The 22,485-nt window shown below is 36.6% G+C and overlaps 2 protein-coding genes across 2 annotated transcripts in view; one reads left to right on the forward strand and one right to left on the reverse strand.

Annotated features, from left to right (window-relative positions):
• The window catches only part of LOC137634203 (uncharacterized), a 43,506-nt gene extending 25,921 nt beyond the window's left edge, over positions 1–17,585 (reverse strand). Inside the window, exon 1 of the mRNA XM_068366474.1 lies at positions 17,419–17,585. Coding sequence (XP_068222575.1) covers positions 17,419–17,585 — 167 coding nt within the window. The remainder of the gene's footprint in view (positions 1–17,418) is intronic.
• Positions 17,586–20,959: 3,374 nt separating this feature from the next.
• On the forward strand, positions 20,960–21,728 carry LOC137634204 (uncharacterized). The gene is made up of 2 exons (XM_068366475.1): positions 20,960–21,167; positions 21,340–21,728. The coding sequence occupies exons 1-2, from the start codon at positions 20,960–20,962 to the stop codon at positions 21,726–21,728; spliced, it is 597 nt and encodes a 198-aa protein (XP_068222576.1).
• Positions 21,729–22,485: the final 757 nt, after the last annotated feature.

Raw genomic sequence — 22,485 nt, forward strand, 5'->3', positions numbered from 1 at the left:
TCTACATACACACACACAGAGAGAGAGAGAGAGAGAGAGAGAGAGAGAGAGAGAGAGAGAGAGAGAGAGAGAGAGAAGCGAGCACTACCGTTAAATTGTTTTTCGATGGTGTAATTAAGAGGTGAACTCTGTTTGTTCACCTCTCAACCTAATTTTTTTCCCATCGAGTTTTGATATCGGATAAAAGGTGTTGCTTTGCGGTTCGCTAAATTTGCCGAATAGAGGCCCCCTTTTTTTCCCTTACTTTCCAATGACCGTATTTGGAAATGTATTACTAAATAGTTAAAAATTTTTGCCTATTCTAAAGGTCGTAATTTTGAAGTTCTCTTAGAAATGGAAATTACTTTTGACATGTTTAGTGTTTTCCACATTTTATTTATTGGAGAGGGAAAATTTTTTGTATAGTTGAGTAGTATATAGTTCTCTAAAGCTGCTTTTCTCGTAAGCCCTTCAAAGGAAGCTTAGCTCTGGGTAACTGAGAGGTATACGATCCAGGTAATATTCTCTCTTTCTCTCTCTCCAAGCTTATAGTTAGTTTTTGGCTGTTACTCAACTGTTATAGGTAGCATTGCTTGTTGAAAGAGCGCTCTCTCTCTCTCTCTCTCTCTCTCTATCTCTCTCTCTCTCTCTCTCCTCTCTCTCTCTCTCTCCTCTCTCTCTCTCTCTCCCTCCAAGCTTAAGGGGCCCATACACGTTCAAAAAAAGCGTCAAAATTTTGCATCAAAATTTTGATGCAAAATTTGAGTGTGTGTGGGACGTTTTGATGTCAAAAAAAGATTTGAAGCAAAATTTTGATGGATCAAATCCGTTTGATTTTTTTTTGACGAGTCGTCAAATTTTTGATGGGTGTGTGGGCTCCTGTCAAAATTTTGATCAAACTTTTTAGTTCGCAGGTGACTGACGAGGAGATAGGATCACCATGTCTGTGAAGAAGGAGACCGAAAATAAATTTTTGATTGAAGTTTTCGACCCCTTGATTATTCTACCTTTTTTTTATTCGACTCCTTGCAAATTCAACCCCTTATTTATTTGACCCTTTTACTTATTTGATCGTTTTATTATTCAACCCTTTGATTATTCTACCTCTTTCTTGCACCCGTTGAAATACTAACACTAGAGAGCTATTGGGTCCTTTGACTGTCCAGACAGTGCTACATTGGATCCATCTCTCTGGTTACGGTTAATTTTTCTTTAGCCACGAATGAAAAAATGCAGGATTTCTTTGTATTAGTGCACATACACACATATATCTATGAAATATATGCATACAAACACACGCACACACATACACACACACACACACACACACACACATATATATATATATATATATATATATATATATATATATATATATATACTGAAAAACTTGAAATGTTTCATTTTTCCTTGTATCCTTTCCTCACTGGGCTATTTTCCCTGTTGGGACCCGTGGGCTTGTAGCATATCCTGCTTTTTCTACTAGGGTTGTAGCTTGGCAATTAATAGTAAATAGTAAATGACCGAAAACATTATATTTTTACCGAGAATTTCCGATTAAAATTATGGTTTTTTTAAGTGTTAACTATTTGTAATCACAGGTTTCATTGTCAACGAAGAACTCTTGTTGTTGTTGTTGTTCTTTGTTTTGTTATTCATATTGTTTTAGGATGGCTACTACTACTACTACTACTACTACTACTATTATTATTATTATTATTATTATTATTATTATTATTATTATTATTATATCGTGGTAGATCATTTAATTGGTTAACGTATTATTTCACACATTTCACGTTCAAATGAATCGATTTATATTTTTATACCGGTATATATACATACATATATATATATATATATATATATATATATATATATATATATATATATAGACCTGCATTTTATTACAGGGATTTGGAATGGTCTGTAATGTGTATACTTATGTCCTTAGTCTCGTGTATAGCGCTTAGTCATTGGGGTTGTCGGCGAATGTTGAGGGATAAGACCTTCAAAAGTTCAAACTACCAGTGAATGTATTTATGTTGATCAGGCTGACACAAGTCTCTTTTTATAGTTTATATATGAAAGATTTATTTTGATGTCCATTTCCAACGTTTACTAGGATGTTTATCAGAGTCCAATGCCAACACTAGTGCTATGGCCACTGATGCATCCATGTCGAAGATTTTGACGATACTGAATTTTGATGGGAAAAACGCCTATACGTGTGTGGGCAATTATGCATCAAAATTTTGCATCAAAATTTTGATGGGCCCCTTTAGAGTTAGTTTTTGGCTGTTACTCAACTGTTATAGGTAGCATTACTTGTTGAAAGAGTTCTCTCTCTCTCTCTCTCTCTCTCTCTCTCTCTCTCTCTCTCTCTCTCTCTCTCTCCAAGCTTAGTTAGTTTCTGGCTGTTACTCAACTGTTATAGGTAGCATTACTTGTTGAAAGAGCTCTCTCTCTCTCTCTCTCTCTCTCTCTCTCTCTCTCTCTCTCTCTCTCTCTCTCTCTCTCCAAGCTTAGAGTTAGTTTTTGGCTGTTACTCAACTGTTATAGGTAGCATTACTTGTTGAAAGAGCTCTCTCTCTCTCTCTCTCTCTCTCTCTCTCTCTCTCTCTCTCTCTCTCTCTCTCTCTCTCTCCAAGCTTAGAGTTAGTTTTTGGCTGTTGCTCAACTGTTATAGGTAGCATTACTTGTTGAAAGAGCTCTCTCTCTCTCTCTCTCTCTCTCTCTCTCTCTCTCTCTCTCTCTCTCTCTCTCTCCAAGCTTAGAGTTAGTTTTTGGCTGTTGCTCAACTGTTATAGGTAGCATTACTTGTTGAAAGAGCTCTCTCTCTCTCTCTCTCTTCTCTCTCTCTCTCTCTCTCTCTCTCTCTCTCTCTCTCTCTCTCTCTCTCCAAGCTTAGAGTTAGTTTTTGGCTGTTACTCAACTGTTATAGGTAGCATTACTTGTTGAAAGAGCTCTCTCTCTCTCTCTCTCTCTCTCTCTCTCTCTCTCTCTCTCTCTCTCTCTCTCTCTCTCTCTCTCTCCCCAAGCTTGGAGTTAGTTTTTGGCTGTTACGCAACTATTGTAGGTAGCATTACTTGTTGAAAGAGCTCTCTCTCTCTCTCTCTCTCTCTCTCTCTCTCTCTCTCTCTCTCTCTCTCTCTCTCTCTCTCCAAGCTTGGATTTGTTTTTGGGCTGTTACTCAACTATTGTAGGTAGCATTACTTGCTGAAAGAGCTCTCTCTCTCTCTCTCTCTCTCTCTCTCTCTCTCTCTCTCTCTCTCTCTCTCTCTCTCTCTCTCTCCCCAAGCTTGGAGTTAGTTTTTGGCTGTTACGCAACTATTGTAGGTAGCATTACTTGTTGAAAGAGCTCTCTCTCTCTCTCTCTCTTCTCTCTCTCTCTCCTCTCCTCTCTCTCTCTCTCTCTCTCTCTCTCTCTCTCTCTCTCTAAAAAAAAGAACATCACTAGAAAATTAAAAAATGGGAGGGCCACAAAACGGTAATTCTTATACTACCGATGGGAAACTATTCATCAGATAACATCTCTCTCTCTCTCTCTCTCTCTCTCTCTCTCTCTCTCTCCTTTGAATAACGCGCATGGTTACATGTGCCAAGATCAAACAGTTCCTACATTATCGTTGTTTTTGCCTTTTGCCTATTTTTACCCACATTAGTTTACGTCTCTTCATTTTCATTTATTTTATCCTTCACCTCTCCCTTCCTTCGGTTATATCTTCGTGTTCATTACGAGTATTTTCTTCCTAGTCTTTGTCGTTCATTCTAAGCCATCCATTTCATGTCTCGGCAATTGTTTGGGATCTAGTATTTTTTTCTTTATTCCTTTCATTCTATCATAGTACCTTTGACGTTGCTTGACAAAGGGAAAACCATTTTAATTTAAAGTTGACGGAGGAGTAGAAACCACTCTCTCTCTCTCTCTCTCTCTCTCTCTCTCTCTCTCTCTCTCTCTCTCTCTCTCTCTCTCTCTCTCTCTCTCCTTTGTTCTATCTCTCTATCACAGCTTCCACAATAATTATATTCACATTACAATACATATGAATATAATATTAAACAAAACTACTAAATATCGTATTGAAAGTTAAATACTTTGTACATTTTATGCGATTACTTGTCATTATGTTCATTTAATGACGAATTTAGATTGAAATAATAACGTACACTGGTCTTATAGAACGTTATTTACAAACGTTAAAAGTTAAGATAGACCAGCGCAGAGCTAATGGATACAATATGGCGCCCTTATCTCACGTGACCGAATCCGACCAATCACGCTCGACCGGATTGGGGAGAGAATGACCAATCCACGGCTCTGGATCACCGTAAATTAGGTTTGGGGTCAAAATTACCAAGTTGGCATTATATTATTATTATTTTTTGCCTAGCTACAATCTTAATTGGAAAAACAGGATGCTATAATCCAAGAGGCTCCAACAGGGAAAATAGCCCAGTAAGGAAAGGAAACAAGGAAAAATATAATATTCTAAGAACAGTAACAACATTAAGATACATTGAGATTGATCATTTCTTCCTGGCAGTCACTGGAGACCTAATATTTATACGTCTTGCTTGTTTAACCCTACTGACCTTTCTTAACAAGACAGCTCTTTAAAGCTTGGAGTGCTTGTTTTCTGTTCTTTGTGTCCCAATGCCTGGATTATGGCGTGTTTAAGGTTTAAAGGTTTAAAGGTCGCTCATGAATGACAGAGGTAAGTGACAGTGACATTGCCCTAGCAAGCTGGACAATGCCATAGAGACTGACCATCTATCGTATGATCAGCGCCCAAGCCCCCTCTCCACCCAAGCTAGGACCAAGGAGGGCCAGGCTATGGCTACTGATGACTCAACAGATAGACCTATGGGCTCCCCCAAACACCCCAGCCTTAGCTCACAAGGATGGTAAGGTTGCAGACACTAATGGCACTAGCGAGATTGAGCGGGACTCGAACCTCCGACTGCCAAACACCAGGCAGAGACGTTACCAATCAGGCCACAACAACCTAACCTGTTCTTGTGTTTCAATGCCTGGATTATGGCGTGTCCAATGTTTTTAATGAGAATACGCTAATATTTTAAGATATAATGCTAAGTATATATTGGGCATTGTGTATATATATATATATATATATATATATATATATATATATTTATTTATATATATATATATATATATATATATATATATATATATATATATATATATATATATATATATATATATATATCAGATTGTATTTCGAAGCCATGCGGTTTATTATAATGATTTTTCACGAAATCAAGGAATCGGCCGGTGGTTTACTGCTTTTGATAATTTTAATTTTAATTTCAAAGCTCCACCATGCTCGAGAAAAGACGAAACCTATGAATTAATTACATAAATGAATGAAAAGTTATATATGATAACATCCCCAATTTTACAAACATTTATTTGTTTACTTTATATACATCACCTTCCAGAAAAATTTATTTTCCCTGAACTTTTCCTACCACCTTTTCATGCAGTATTTCTTATGCTTGTGGAAGGCTCATCATATTTAAAGCTTTAAAGGCAGATCATGAATGGCACAGGCAAGGTACAGTAATATTACCATATCAAGTCAGGACAATGGCCTAGAGATTGACCATATATATATATATGATCAGCGCCCAAGCCCCCTCTCCACCCAAACTAGAACCAAGGAGGGCCAGGCAATGGCTGCTGATGACTCAGCAGATAGACATATAGGCTCCCCCTAACATCCCATCCTTTGCTCACAAGGATGGTGAGGTTGCAGCGACCAAACAAACTAATGAGTTTGAACGAGACTCTAACCCCAGTCTGGCGTTCACCAGTGAGGGACGTTACCACATCGGCCACCACAACCCCATTATATTATATATTGATATATTACGTATTGATTGGGTGTGTGCGAGTGGTCCATCATTTAGTAGTATAGTATCCTTATAATAGTCAGAAAGTTAAGTTAAGTTAAAGTTAAAGGTGTTTGGTTTCAGTTCCAGTTTCATCAGAATAGTTGCTCACCAGAACGTCAGCTGGGCAAGCCCAACCCCCCACTGTGGTGCCCAACCACAGCAGTGGCCTCCCAAGTAAACAGCTGAAACTCACGGTCCAGGGCGGGGATCGATCTGCTGCCTTGCGAATGCCTGGCGAACGCGTTACCACTGTACTAGCCAGGAGATATTTGAATTACCAGTTGGACTCAACTTCATCTATAACGGAAATGAGACGTCTTAAGCAGCAAAACCACAGTGTTTATCCCAGGGAGGTCATTTCCTTATATCCTCAATAAGAAATGCCAAAGGCTAATATTTTTCTTATTTTAAGAAATCGAATAGATAAGTAAGACTAGGCCTATATGACAGTGATCGAGTCTTTGAAAAAAAAAAACGGTTGCTGAAAAAAATTTCCCAAAATGTCTCTTTTGACTTGTACAGTACCGCAAAGTCTGTCTCTCTCTACCATTAGTATCAATATCACTACAATGTGAGCCTCTGGAAATCAAATTAGACTTTTCATGGAATAGTTCAATGACTCCATTTCTATAAAATGAGTCTTCCCTTTCTATTCCAGTTTTGAAAATGAGCACAGTCGTGGTCTTTTGGTATTTCCTAAGTTGCGTATTAAGAAAGGAAATCCCTTTGTTAAATCCCTAGATTGCTCAACTTAAAACGTCTCATATCCGTTATGAAAGAAGTGGAATCTAATTTCCTATTCAAATATCTTTTCTCAATTTTATGAATAAACCCTTACCAGGTCTCTGACTTCAAGGAGTTTCCTAGGTATACATAATTCTGTTGTACTTCTGGCCAACTACCATTCTTCCCTAAAGCGATATTTTTTTTAAATTTTGTGTAGCCCAATTTCCTAAATTTGTGGTCTTCAGTGTGTGGAATACCATTTCATAGAATTGTGTACTTTATATTGTTGTTTTTTTTCTGATTCATCCTTTTGACTTGTGGTTGGTTTTAGCAAAAGTAAAATTGTGTACAATTTATCGCGTCGAAGGAATCAAATTTTTTCTCGAGTTGTGCACAACTCAATTCGTGTATGTATATAGTCTATCATTTTCTGAAATATAAGCTTTTTATTGTATAATTCATTCTTTCCTATATAAATGTACTTTTCATATTACCTTGTGCTTATGTGTTCCAATATTTTCCAGATTTTTATACTTTTACACTATTTATGTGGTCTAATATTTCCAGTTTTTTTATACTTTAACCCTATATATTAGGACCATTCTGTCATCTTTCCATTGACTGACTAAATCCATAGAGGATTCATTGGTGAAATCTAACCGAGGCCCTTTACGTCAATAGGCGCAGGAGATTTAATGATGTATTAAGATATTTTACCAATTTTCATGGAACCGTATTCATCTATTGCATGTTTATGAGCAATTTCCATTATTCCCAGGAGACGGTTTTTATGCTTTTTCGTTGCAGTTGCAAAGCACAAGAGACGAGAGAGAGCTTGGCTTCACGGTTGAGTCCTGGTCTGGATATGAGCTGTGTGGGACTGTGGGGTCGCCTTTAACCCGCGCTAAAACACCTTTCATTCACCTTTGTATCTCCTAGTCCGTTTTCCTCCCTTTTCTCCCTGGCTCGGGTTTGCCGTGTTTTCATATATATTTATTATCTACAATTTTATATATATATTTTTAAATGGAATACATTTCGTTGTTAGTAAAGAAGGAAAAAAATAGAAATTAAATCGTAACCGGTTTTGCTTCTCTTCAGTCATTTTTCTCGAAGATATATATATATATATATATATATATATATATTATATATATATATATATATATATATATATATATATATATATATATATTAAAATAACCCATATAATTTTGGGTCTCTAATCCCGAGCTCGTTAAGAGAATACAGACATTAATGTATCATATATATATATATATATATATATATATATATATATATATATATATATATATATATATGGGTATGTGTGTGTGTGGTTTATTTGAATATGAAAAACACGCCTAAGTGTGCAAAATTCATCATATATAATATATATATATATATATATATATATATATATATATATATATTATATACAGTATATGCAATATATATACTGTATACGTATATATATATATATAATTTGCATGGAATATAAAACGTTCTCATTGAAGTTCTTTGAACCTCAATTCCATCCTCCTTTCTTCCCTTTATTAATCTCTGGATTTTCATTAGTTGCTTCTCTCTACAATTCCTGAATAGTTTTTAATATTAATTGATGGTTTCTCCTGGGATATTACTTCTTTACTTCGTGTGTTTAGTGAATCATGGGAGCAATTGCAAAAGATAGTAGATGATTTGATTATGGGACGAGATACCCCTTAAATGGTTAGGAACTCATTCCAAGACCAAAGGCAACCATATTATTAATTCTCTAGGTTGTTTGGAAATGAAATTGATATGATTCTTACTGTAATGCGTTTTGTGTGTGTGTGTATATATATATATATATATATATATATATATATATATATATATATATATATATATATATATATATATGTAAATATCACCCACGAATGGCATTTAATACCGAATTCTATCTTGGGAATATATATCCACTTGGAATTCATTTTATGGTAACAGCTTCTGGCCGGGTGGTGATTCGAACCACCACCTGTACGGCTAGAAACCATGCTGGCAGGGACCCTACCGACTCAGCTATCAAGAGTCTCTCTTGATAGCTGAGTCGGTAGGGTCCCTGCCAGCATGGTTTCTAGCCGTACAGGTGGTGGTTCGAATCACCACCCGGCCAGAAGCTGTTACCATAAAATGAATTCCAAGTGGATATATATTCCCAAGATAGAATTCGGTATTAAATGCCATTCGTGGGTGATATTTACATTAATTAAAATCACGTGTGCTTGTGATATATGTTCATATATATATATATATATATATATATATATATATATATATATATTATATACATATATACATACATATATATATATATATATATATATATATATATATATATATATATATATATGTATGTATATATATATGCATATATATATATATATATATATATATATATATATATATATATATATATATTCTTTCTCAGTGGGGATACTTTAACGTGATGAAAGGGTTTGTGTATGGCCATGATGAGCAAGCTGTACTAGTAAGAGCCAACCATACTCGGTTGGTTTGGTTCGAGCGATCAAGCGAAAATGTCTATCTCTCTCTTTACACAATGTAGGTTAATGTCGATCACAACCCTTAATGTTCTGCCTGTAATTTGTTTGAATTGCTCGACCAGTGTACCCTCATCTTTCCCTTAAAAATTCACCTTTAATTTACGAGCTATTATAACGTTTCCCGTCTTTGGACCTCATTCTTTTAATTACTAGTATGAGGTTTTTCCTCGTCTACTTTTTCTTCTTCAGTTCTCTCCACTTCTCGTCGCTTTCCTTTGTGATATGTTCTCCCTGGAGGAGACCATTCCCATTTTCTCCTCTGCATTATGATTTCCATACTTTATTTGTTTCCTTAGATTCCGTCGAGAATTCATTGACGTCTTTGTGTTATTGTTTCGTCTTTTTAGAAATTTCGTAATCTTGTCTCTTTTACCATCCGATTTCCTTAATTCTCCCCCTTTGTTATGGTATGATTCTTCCAAGCTTGAATTAATTTAACAAATATTCTTATCATAGTATACGGTGTTGTTTAATGAAGTGGTTTGTTTTCTCTCCCTCTGTCTCTCTTCCCCTCTGTCTTTTTTTATAGAAAGGAATGATTTGAATTAGTGTACATCTTTTTTTATTTGAGATGAGGTTCGTTGATCTCAGATATTCCTTCTTTGTTTTTCGTTGAAACTTCCAAACCTTGCAATTGTCATGAAAATTAGATTCGCTAGATTTCTGTTCACGCAATGTTTGATTTTTTTTCTATTTTACTAAGCTCTCTCTCTCTCTCTCTCTCTCTCTCTCTCTCTCTCTCTCTCTCTCTCTCTCTCTCTCTCTCTCTCGTCATTACTCTGGAATAATTTTCCCATCTTTTTTGGTCGCCTGAACCAACCTGCTCCACTGCACCTTATATTCGCATTCACTTCCAATGCCTCACTCTCACTCTCTTAGAACCATGATCCTATTCAGCAATCTCTCTCTCTCTCTCTCTCTCTCTCTCTCTCTCTCTCTCTCTCTCTCTCTCTCTCTCTCTCTCTCTCTCTCTCTCTCTCCCAAGAACTCTGATCTTATTTAGCAATTTTTAAGTCTCTCAATGTGTTTTTTTTCATTGGTATGTAAAACCATGTTTGCGTTACTTGTATGATTACAATATTTTATCACATTTCTTCACCAACTGACGCTTATCTTATTAGTAGTGTTATTTCCTGCCATTTATGAAATATAACCTAATACGCTGCTGTAAATCTATTCAATCTGTTTCTCTATCTATCTAGATCTTTAAACTTTTTTCTGTACCTGGTTTCAGAGTACAGCGGTTTTAGTTATACCCGCAGAAACGCTTACTGCCAGACCACATATGTATGTATGTATGTATGTATGTATGTGTGTATGCATGCGCCCTTAGTAACAGAAGGAGGGTAAGTCCTACAAAGAGATGAATAGATGACGTGAAAGATTTAGTGAAAAGGAGAGACTTGAATCCAGGAAGCTCATGAGTCCTTACAGTGCAAAGGTGAATGACGCTTCTGGTTAACCTTCTGTTTAGGTGTAATAAGCGACTGATATCTCCCCTATAAAATATAGGATATATATATATATATATATATATATATATATATATATATATGTATATTTATACATATATATAATATGTATAAATATATATATATATATATATATATATATATCGTGTATATATGTATATTTATACATATATATATATATATATATATATATATATATATATATATATATATATCTTTATATCTTTCCGGTCACGCCCAATGTCATTGCTAGACTTATAACTCCCGTCCCTCGGGTAGGGGGAGAGATGGAAATGGTGAAATCTGTGTGCGTGTATGTGCATATCTAAACATTTACCCGTCCTTTTAGAGTTAGACGGATCGCGGACATTAGTTAAAGGATGAATGTGGCAGTGAAATGTGTTGGTCTCGGGAGTCTACCCTTTATGTTAAAAATGGCTCATTAGGTGAAAATGAACACACATCTTTATATGTATGTATATATACATACATATGTTTACGTATACTCATATATCTATCTATCTATCTATCTATCTATCTATTTATATATATATATATATATATATATATATATATATATATATATATATATATATATATATATATATAGATCGAGATCTAGGTAGGTAAATATAGGCCACTGTGGATGATGTGTATAAGAAACTGAGATAGCTGGTGCTAACGAAACTCTAATAGGAAATTATATAACATTTATTTGTTCCTTTATTATTATTATTATTATTATTATTATTTGCTTCGTGGGTTGTTGTGGCCTGATTGGTAACGTCTCTGCCTGGTGTTTGCCAGTCGGGGGTTCGAGTCCCGCTCAGTCTCGTTAGTGCCATTAGTGTCTGGAATCTTACCATCCTTGTGAGCTAAGGTTGGGGGGTTTTGGGTAGCCTATAGGTCTATCCGTTGAGTCATCAGCAGCCATTTGCCTTGCCCTCCCTGGTCCTAGCTTGTGTGGAGAGGGGACTTGGGCGCTGATCATATAAAATATGGTCAGTCTCAAGGGCATTGTCCTGATTGCTAGGGCAATGTCACTGTCCCTTGCCTCTGCCATTCATGAGTCCCTGACTGGTGATCGCCAGACTGGAGTTCGAGTCCAACTCAAACTTGTTAGTTCCTTTAGTGTCTGCAACCTTACTATCATTGTGAACTGAGGATTGAGGTTTTGGGGGTAGCCTATAGGTCTATCTGCTGAGTCATCAGCAGCTATTTACTGGCCCTCCCTGGTCCTAGCTTGGATGGAGAAGGGTTTGGGCGCTGATCCTATCATATGTATTGATCAGTCTCTAGGGCAGTGGTTCCCAACCTTTTTTCTGTCATTTCCCCCCTGCACCCAGTTCAACCATCCAGATTTCCCCCTTCATGCCCCGCCCAGCCCTCATGCCCACTCGCCTGCCTCAGAAATGGGCATGACACTCCAATTCTCCCCTTGAATATCATGTCAGTGAGAAATGATATGATCATATCACAATTGAATGGCTAACAACAAATTACCGCACGTACTATGTGGACATTTTCTGCTTGTTTTAGTTAGTAGGTAGTATAATTATTTCCCCCCTGGAAGCTTCAAATTTCCCCCCAGGGGGAAATTTCCCCCAGGTTGGGAACCACTGCTCTAGGGCATCGTCCTGCTTGCTAGGGCATTGTCACTGTCCCTTACCTCTGCCATTTATGAGTGTCCTTTAAAGCTTTTAAGCACAGATATTGAAAAAAAGTTGTATTCACGTGCCCTTCTATATCGCTTTCAGGCACACTTTCCCACGACAAATTCATTTGGTGTTATTTTCCCCAGCAATAACGGTACAATGTCTCGCTATGAATATTCCACCAACGGCACTGCACCAATAAAGATAAAGAACAAACGGAACGTAATTTTTAAGCATTATTCTATTTACACACGCTTGGGTACATTTTTGCTTAGCAAGACATCCATAGACATAAACATATATACATACATACAGTATATTCTTTGGCATGTAATTTATTATGATTTCAAATTATATCCAGTTTCGGTATACTTGTTCATTTTATTTTATTTTACTTTAATTGTTCATTACTTCGCTTGTAATTTTATATTTCTTTGTTTCCTTTCCTCACTGGACTATTGTTCCCCGTTGCAGCCCTTGGGCTTGTAGCATCCTGCTTTCCAAATAGGATTGTACTTTAACTAATAATAATAATAATAATAATAATAAATAATAATAGTGAATAATAATTAATAATAATGATACTAAATAATATTAATAGTAAATAATGATACTAAATAATATTAATAGTAAATAATAATATTAATAATAATAATAATAATAACTAATAAATAATGATAATTATCGTCAATATGAAGAAGGAATTCGTGGAGATTGACGTTACTCTTAGACGATGATACGGAAAACACCACAGTGGTGAGATAGGTTTATGGTACTGCATTTCGTTTGTCTTCTAGGAAATAATTCCAATTACAAATTGATAAATTTTTATAACTTTTTTAGTTTAGCTTTAAAGCAGGACTTCGTACGAGAGAGAGAGAGAGAGAGAGAGAGAGAGAGAGAGAGAGAGAGAGAGAGAGAGAGAGAGAGAGAGAATCATGCGCGTGAATGTTCATGTGTCACCATCGTTAAAAGATACGTTTCTGAATCTTATAGGTAAAATGGCACAGTATGGTAGACAAGCGAACTGTATTAATATTGCAAGCTAGTTTCCCTTCTCTTTCATCCTATAAGGGAATCAGTTCCTTGCATTCCCACATATTTCTTTCCTTTAAACATTTCCTGGAAATGGTGAAGGGAAAACAATTACCACCTCCAGCTCGTATTATTATTATTATTATTATTATTATTATTATTATTATTATTGTTGTTGTTGTTGTTGTCGTTTTTGTTTTTGTTTTTGTTGTTGTTGTTGTTGTTGTTATTTATATTTTCGAGTCCGTTCCTTTATTTGTATATCTGTGTGTCTGTAGACAGGATTGTGTCAAAACTACTCGACTGATTTTGACGAAATTGTCACCGCAGATAGATCTTATAAGACGGCCCCATTAATTTTTTGAGATGATCTGGATCCGGATGCTAGATCCTGATTTGCATTTTTTGCCACTTTAAGAATAACGTTAAAACAAACTGACGTACTTTTACGAAATTTTCATCACAGATATATATATATATATATATATATATATATATATATATATATATATATATATATATATATATATATATATATATATATATTAGGTCATGGACGTCTCCATTAACTTTGGGAAATGATCCGGTACCGGATCTGGATTCTAGATCCGGGTTTGCAATTTTCACAATTTTAAAGATTACTTCAAAACAAATTGACACATCGGATTTTCACCTTTTTTTCACAATGGATAGATATTATGCATCAGAATAAATCATGAAATTTTGGAAGTGATCATAATTCTGGATCAACATTGCACTTTTCACCATCTACTGTACAGACATAGTATTAAAAGTGGGAGACGATAAACGTTGGCAATATTTATTGGCAAAGTCTTAAATCTGTAATTGGTCCTGTTATTATTATTATTATTATTATTATTATTATTATTATTATTATTATTATTATTATCCAAACAATAACCCTACTTGGAAGAGCATGAAAATGTAAGCCCAAGATCTCCAACAGGGAAAAATAGCCGGGTGACGAAAGGAAATAAGGAAATAAATTAAATACAAGGGAAGCAATTTTTCCCTTCCTTTACAACCATCATGAGCCCAGAAGGAGGAACAGATTCGAGGGATATGGAACTATCAAAGGCCAAAGCTTCAAATTATCTTTAGCGTGAGGCTTTACAAAAGATACGTGTCGTTGCTTGTGTAATTTGAAATATCTTCAGCTATGAATGGTTATCATTTCGTTCTGTTGGGAGACAAGCGCAAGGAGTACTTGAGTGTACCACTTACACGGAATATGTAAGCACTCTTACTCACAATTACTTTATCTTCCTCGGTCTGATGAAATAGACCGTGTTTAGCTTTTCGCTAAAGCATTATTCATTAAGTAGTGTACGCGACTCGTCATAAATGACAGATAAATATTTAGATAGATATGCACATACATGCACACGCATCCCCTCTCACCAGGATATGACTACTTCCTCTCTACCCCTTTGTCAGAGGAACTGGGTAAGTTGAGCTTGACCGAATATATATATATATATATATATATGTATATATATATATATATATATATATATACACACATAGCCAGACACTTGCTCTTTATTATATAGTGAAGATGATTAGATAATAGAATGACCTTTTACGTGGTTTTCATCTTGTCATTAAAAAAAATGGCTAACAGGAATTATATTTCAATCGTTGAGTACTAGTTACTGCAGGTTTAGAGTCTTAAATAAACATTATTACTGAAATTTCAGATCCTTATGAAAGGGTAGCAGGTTGTGTTTCATTGGGAAAGCGTAGTTGGCCACAGCCCGGCTTCAGCTTTAACTTTCTGCAAAATGCATTCAAGTAGACTTCAACTCAATGTAGAGAAAGTCTCGCTTAGGGAGTAAACAAGGAGCTGCTAGGTAATCTCTCTCTCTCTCTCTCTCTCTCTCTCTCTCTCTCTCTCTCTCTCTCTCTCTCTCTCTCTCTCTCTCTCGTATTTGCATAATCGCTCATTGCCATGATTCATTAGTTAATGAAACACGACTTCCAATTTTTTTATATGAAAGAAGTTTTCTCCTAATTATCTAGGAATGATTAAATTTCTGGTGCCAGAAATACTTTTTCAAATTTATGGAAAATTAAATAATGTATATTGCAGATTTTTAGACACCTTTTTTCAGTCCATATCAGGAAAAAACTAGCTCAAACGATACCTCATTAACAGTAATTTCGTAAAAAACTGCTTATTTTACTTCACTTTTTTCCCTTCTGTTCGATCATTGTACATCCGTTCTCTATTAAGATCAAAATAATGAAATAGAAAATCTTTTATTCTATTTTTTTCCTTCTTCTTTCCTCTCTGAAAGTTAACGAAGAAACGGAAGTGTCTGTGTTCTCGGCTCTGTTGCTTATCATGAAAGGCCACAGACAATGAGAAGAGACTCGTCGGTGGCGTCACAAGTTTTAAGCCTTTTGTAATCCCGTCTTCAAATGTCACTCTCACGAATGTCCTCCAGAGTGTCGAGAGGCTCTTGGCGGTTCATTCGTTTTGCCCTTCTTGGGAAGGGTGGGTAGGTTGCCTGGCTTTCACTTTCCTCCCCCAAATGGCTTGCATTTCACTGTCCTTTCCGATGGGAAGCTTTTCATTCTCCTCCCCAATAGTCAGCTTTTCACCATCTCCCAATACAATGGCGTGGTTTTCCCTCTCATGCCCAATAGCCGGTTTTTCACTCTACTCCCCAATGGCCTGCTTTACATTCTCCTCAATGGCCTGCTTTTCACCCTCCTCCCCAATGGCCTGCTTTTAAATCTCCTCCACAAAGACATTCTTTTCACTCTCCTCCCCAATGAACTGTTTTTCACGTCCCTCGCCAATTATCTGATGTCCACTCTCCTACCCAATATTCTGCTTTTCACTCTCCTCCCCAATGGCCTGCTTTTCACTCTCCTCCCCTATGGTCGGCTTTTCATTCTCCTCCTCAATGGCATGCTTTTCACTCTTCTACCAAATAGCTTGCATTTCACTGTCCTTTCCGATGGGAAGCTTTTCACTCTCCTCCCCAATGGTCGGCTTTTCATTCTCCTCCTCAATGGCATGCTTTTCACTCTTCTACCAAATAGCTTGCATTTCACTGTCCTTTCCGATGGGAAGCTTTTCACTCTCCTCCCAATGGCCTGCTTTTCCTTCTCCTCCCTAGATGGCCTACTTTTCATTCTCCCCAATAGTCAGCTTTTCACCATCTCCCAATACAATGGCGTGGGTTTCCCTCTCGTGCCCAATACCCGGTTTTTCACTCTACTCCCCAATGGCCTGCTTTACATTCTCCTCAATGGCCTGCTTTTCACCCTCCTCCCCAATGGCCTGCTTTTAAAACTCCTCCACAATGACATTATTTTCACTCTCCTCCCCATTGGACTGTTTTTCACTTTCCTCCCCAATTATCTGATGTCCACTCTCCTACCCAATAGTCTGCTTTTCACTCTCCTCCCCAATGGTCGGCTTTTCATTCTCCTCCTCAATGGAATGCTTTTCACTCTTCTACCAAATGGCCAGCTTTTCATTCTCCCCAATTGTCGGATTTTCACTCTCCTCCCTAATGGCCTCCTTTTCAATTTTTTCCTCAATGGTTTGCTTTTTACTACTTCACAATAGCCTTTTCAATTTCCTCCTCATTTGTTTGCTTTTTACTACTCCCCAATAGCCTTTTCAATTTCCTCCTCAATTGTTTGCTTTTTACTACTCCCCATTAGCCTTTTCAATTTCCTCCTCAATTGTTTGCTTTTTACTATTTCCCAATAGCCTTTTCAATTTCCTTCTTAATGGTTTGCTTTTTACTACTCCTCAATAGCCTTTTCAATTTCCTCCACAATAGTTTGCTTATCACTCTCTTAACGAATGGCTTACTTTTCACTCTCCCACCCAATGGCCTGCATTTTACTCTCCTCATCTATAACCTGCTTTTCATTCTCCTCCCCAATAGCCTGCTTTTCACTCTCCTCCAAATGGCTTGCTTTTCACTCTCTTCCCCAATGGTCGTCTTTTCGCTCTCTTCCCCAATGGCCTACTTTTCACTCTCATCCCCTGTGATCTTTTCACTCTCTTCTGCAATGTCCTGCTTTTCACTCTCCTTACTAATGGTCTGTTTTTCACTCCCCTCACCAAAGACCTGATTTTCCTGCTTTTCACTATCCTCTCTAATGACCTGCTTTTCACTCTCCTTTCCAGTGGCCATCTTTTTAGTCTCTTCCACAGGGGGCTGCTTTTCATTCTTCCCCCCAATTGCCTGCTTTTCATTCTCACCCCCCCCCCCTCAATGGTTTGCTTTTTATTCTCCTCCCTTATGGCCTGGTTTCTATTCTCCTCCCCAATAGTCTGGTTTTCATGCATCTCCCCAATGGCCTGTTTTTCACTCTCGTGCCCAATGGCCTGCTTTTTACTCTCCTCCCCAATGCCCTGTTTTTCAATCTCCTCTACAATGGTCTCTGCTTTTCACTCTCCTCCCCAATAGCCTGTTTTTCACCTTCCCAATTATCTGATGTTCACTCTTTTTCTCAATGGCCTGCTTTTCACTCTCCTCTTGAATGGTCTGCTTTTCACTCTCCTCCCCAATGGTCTGCTTTTCATTCTTCTCAATGGCATGGTTTTCACTCTTCTCCCAAATGGCCAGCTTTTCATTCTCTTTCCCAATGGGTCGATTTTCCCTCTCCCCCGCATGGCTTGCTTTTCACTCTCCTCCCCAGTGGCCTGCTTTTCACTCTCCTCTTCAATGGTCTGCTTTTCACTCCTCCCCAATAGCCTGGTTTTCACCTTCCTCCCCAATTATCTGATGTTCGCTCTCCTCCCCCAATGGCCTGTTTTTCACTTTCCTCCCCAATGGTCTGCTTTTCACTCTCCTCTTCAATGGCATGCTTTTTACTCTCCTCCTCAATGGTCTGCTTTTCACTCTCCTCTTCAATGGTCTGCTTTTCACTCTCCTCCCCAATGGTCTGCTTTTCATTCTTCTCCTCAATGGCATGGTTTTCACTCTTCTCCCAAATGGCCAGCTTTTCATTCTCTTTCCCAATGGGTCGATTTTCCCTCTCCCCCCGCATGGCCTGCTTTTCACTCTCCTCCCCAGTGGCCTGCTTTTCACTCTCCTCTTCAATGGTCTGCTTTTCACTCTCCTCCCAAATGGCCAGCTTTTCATTCTCTTTCCCAACGGGTCGATTTTCCCTCTATCCCCGCATGGCCTGCTTTTCACTCTCCTCTTCAACGGTCTGTTTTTCACTCTCCTTCCAATGGCCTGCTTTTCACTCTCTTCGCTGATGTCCTACTTTTCAATCTCCTCCCTAATGGCCTGCTTTTCACTCTCCTCACCAATGCCCTGCTTTTCACTCTCCTCACCAATGCCCTGCTTTTCACTCTGCTCACAAATCGTTTTTTTTTTTTACTCTCTTCCCAAGTTGTCCGCTTTTCACTTCCCTCACCAGTGGTCGCCTTTTCACTCTCTTCGGTAACGGCCCGCTTTTTAGTCTCCCCCCCCCCTCCCAATGGTCTTTTCACTAACTACTGCAGTGGCTTACTTTTCACTCTCCTCACCAATGGCCTGTTTTCACTCTCCTCTCCAATGGTGTGCCTTTCACTCAAGTCCTCAATGACCTGCTTTTTACTATTCTCCCCAAGGACCTGCTTTTCGCTTTAGTCCCCAATGGTCTGCTTTTCTCTCTCCTCATCAATGACCTGCTTTTCACTCTCCTCCCCAATGGCCTGCATTTCAGTCCTAATGTCCTCCTTTTCACTGTCCTCCCCAATGGCCTGCTTTTCACTATCCTCCCAACATTCTCATATACTCGTATGTCAGTCTTTTCGTCCTTGCGAAGACTTTGTTCTTAATCATCTGAATTGTTTCTATTATTTCCAAAGTTCAAACTTGCCTCGAATATTTTTATATTGAACATTTCGACATATGTCTTTCTTTTTAGTTTATATATGAAAGATTTATTTTAGTGTTGTTACTGCTCTCAAAATATTTTATATAAATTTTTCGTTACTTCTCTAGTAGTTTATATATTTGTTTATTTCCTTTCCTCACTGGGCTATTTTTTCCTGTTGGAGCCCTTGGGCTTATAGCATCCTGCTTATCCAACTAGGGTTGCAGTTTAAATAATAATAATAATAATAATAGTTTATTGTCCACTAAACTAGGTGAAAAGAAAAATCTTTATGCACGACTCGCTTGTCTGCTGAATAATAATAATTAATAATGATAATAATAATAATAATAATAATAATAATAATAATAATAATAATAATAATAATAATAATAATAATAATAATTCTTTTGTAGTTTGGCTTATCAATTTTGTTTATAAATTCGATTATTCTTTTATAAGAGGCTTAGGTAGAATTTCTCTCTTTGTTTAGATTATGTATTTTTTTTTTAAATAGTTCATTTTGACTGAATTGCTTACATTTAAATTATTTATTTCGTATTAGATTTTTTAATTATTGCAATTATTAAGTCGTCTTCCACTTTGAAATGGAAGCTCTTTGTTCATGGGGAGGTTATGAAAAGTTTGAGATTTGTTAACACTAGAATGCCCGATGGAGTTCTTCCATATATTTTTATGAATCCTTTCGTGACTTTTATTGATTTTGAGAGTATTACATCATACAAGTGTAGAAAATTTACTGGATTACTTTAGATATAATTTTTACAGATTTTGTAAAGGATGCCCAAGGGAGTCATTTTGACTCCTTTCTGTGAAACTCTTCTTAAATCATAGGAATCCCATTTTCTGATAATTTTACATTATGTGTTGAAGATTATAAGATAATGTTTGCTTTATTACAAGCTGACAAATGTTGTATTTCACTATTTTTCTAATTCTATGCACACATTTCCTTGTGATTCAAGTAAATTTTTTACTGGAAATTTTCAAGAAACATAACATTTTGTATTTTAGTGATATTCATCGAATGATTACATACTTTCTCTCCTCGTTTTCATTATCCTTGTATGAATGCAACATTCATACATATGGCAGCAGTTGTTTGTTATTATCACTGAGAACGAGAGAAAAGAAAATTTGGTGAATTATTTTCAAGAAGAGGCGGCCTTTCTCAGGAGCAGATTCTTTCTGCTCTAAATAATATTCCTGAAGATGTCTCAGAGTATGAAGATGATTATCTAGATTCAGATGATTATTACCAAAATGAAAGTGAATCCAGTTCATCGGATAGTAAAGTGGAAGAAAAGAAATGTATTTCAGTGGTAAGACTGTATTCAATTTATGGTTTTTATAAACTTATTTTTTATGAATTCATATCAGAATGCTTTACTATTTCATTATAAAAACCCATTCCATATTCTATAGGTAGAGGTAAACGGGGAAAAAGCCCATGTTTTCGAGGGAAACTAGGCCGTAGTCCATGTTCCCATGTACAAGACTTTACAAACCAAGTTGCAGAGCCTAATGCTAGATCAACTGTTCATTTCATTATAAATGAAGAAACAGAAGAGAGTATTTTGGAAGATATTATTGCTTCGGATGGTACAGAGTGGAAGCGAATTCTGGCTGATAAATGCTCAGGTGGCAGACGGTCAGAACAAAATATTTTATAGAAATGCCTGGACCTACAGGCCATGCAAAAAGATGTATCACTGTTGGTACCCCAGCAAGTGCTTGGCGACTAATGATTGACAAATTCATAATACAGCACATCAAAAATCGCACAATTGCTGAAGCTCCCAGACAGAATAAAAGCCAAAATTTCTCTCTAAATGATGAAGAACTTGAAGCATTTACTTTTATGTATGCCCGAGGTGTAGCAGGTACGAATGACAGTCCTGTGCATAGCCTTTGGAGAGATAAATGGGGTATTCCACTATGCAAGCAAGCTATGTCAAGAAACAGATTCTGTGAAATTCTAAGGTTTTTGCTATTTGACTATAAATCTACACGTCCAGAGAGATAGAACTGACAAATTTGTATTATTTTCTACAGTATGGAATAGATTTATAGATAACTGCATTGCTTGCTACAAACCTGGCCCTAATATAACTATTGACGAGCAGCTCTTTCCTAGTAAGGCAAGATGCCCTATTACACAATTTATGGCATCAAAACCTGATAAGTACGGTCAGAAGTATTGGTTAGCTGTAGATAAGGAGAATAAATATCTGGTGAATGGATTTCCTTATGTAGGTAAAGAAGAGCATCGTCCTATAGAAGAGAGGGTCGCTGATTATGTGATCATGAGACCAATGGATCCCTATTTGAATAAAGGGAGAAATGTCACAACAGATAATTATTTTACATCAGTCAACTTAGCCAAGCAACTAAAGAAAAAGGGAACCAGTATCATAGGGACCATGAATAAAATAAGAAGATAAGTGCCTGCGACAGTGAGAACCATGAAAGATAATTTGTATTCTACCAAGCTTTACAAGTAAAAATAAAAGATCTATCAGCCCAATTAAACTTTTATCATTTTTTTCCTAAGACCAATATTATGAGACCTACAACTGAATAAAATCACCCTTTGTTTATGTAATAATGAATATAAGAATCAATATGTAAACTTTTATTTACATAGTTAAGGTTGAAAATATATAGGAGTCAAAATGACTCTCCTTGGGCATCCATGTAGGTAACTAAATTTGGTTATAAGTATTTCTAACAAAACAACATTGAACACATTAATATTACATTGTTTGTATACAAAACTGGTTATAATAATAAAAAGAAAATGATAGAAAACTAATTATTTCCTGAAATAACCAAAAAATCCCGTGGGAGTCAAAATGACTCCCTTTGGGCATCCAGGCACTATGCTAAAGCCGGGCATCCTAGTGTTAAATATCTGAGAGTGGTTTCTGCCCCACAATAACTGTTAAGATTATTATTATTATTATTATTATTATTATTATTATTATTATTATTATTATTTGCTAAGCTACAACCCTAGTTGGAAAAGCAGTGTGCTATAAGCCCAGGGGCTCCAACAGGGAAAATAGCCCAGTGAGGAAAGGGAAAAAGGAAAAATAAATTATTTTAATAAAGGTAACAACATTAAAATAAATATCTCTTATATGAACTATAAAAACTTTAGTTTTCATTTTAAACTATTTTGCTAATTAGAAAATTTAC

This window comes from Palaemon carinicauda, chromosome 44 (genome assembly GCF_036898095.1).
Source record: "Palaemon carinicauda isolate YSFRI2023 chromosome 44, ASM3689809v2, whole genome shotgun sequence".
NCBI classification, from domain to species: Eukaryota; Metazoa; Arthropoda; class Malacostraca; order Decapoda; family Palaemonidae; genus Palaemon; species Palaemon carinicauda.

Excerpts from the sequence above, each read along its gene's own strand:
- LOC137634204 (XM_068366475.1), top strand. The coding sequence starts at position 20,960 with ATGCCTGGACCTACAGGCCATGCAAAAAGATGTATCACTGTTGGTACC. Across the intron at positions 21,168-21,339 it reads GTATGCCCGAGGTGTAGCAG|TATGGAATAGATTTATAGAT; the intron begins GTACGAATGACA and ends TATTTTCTACAG.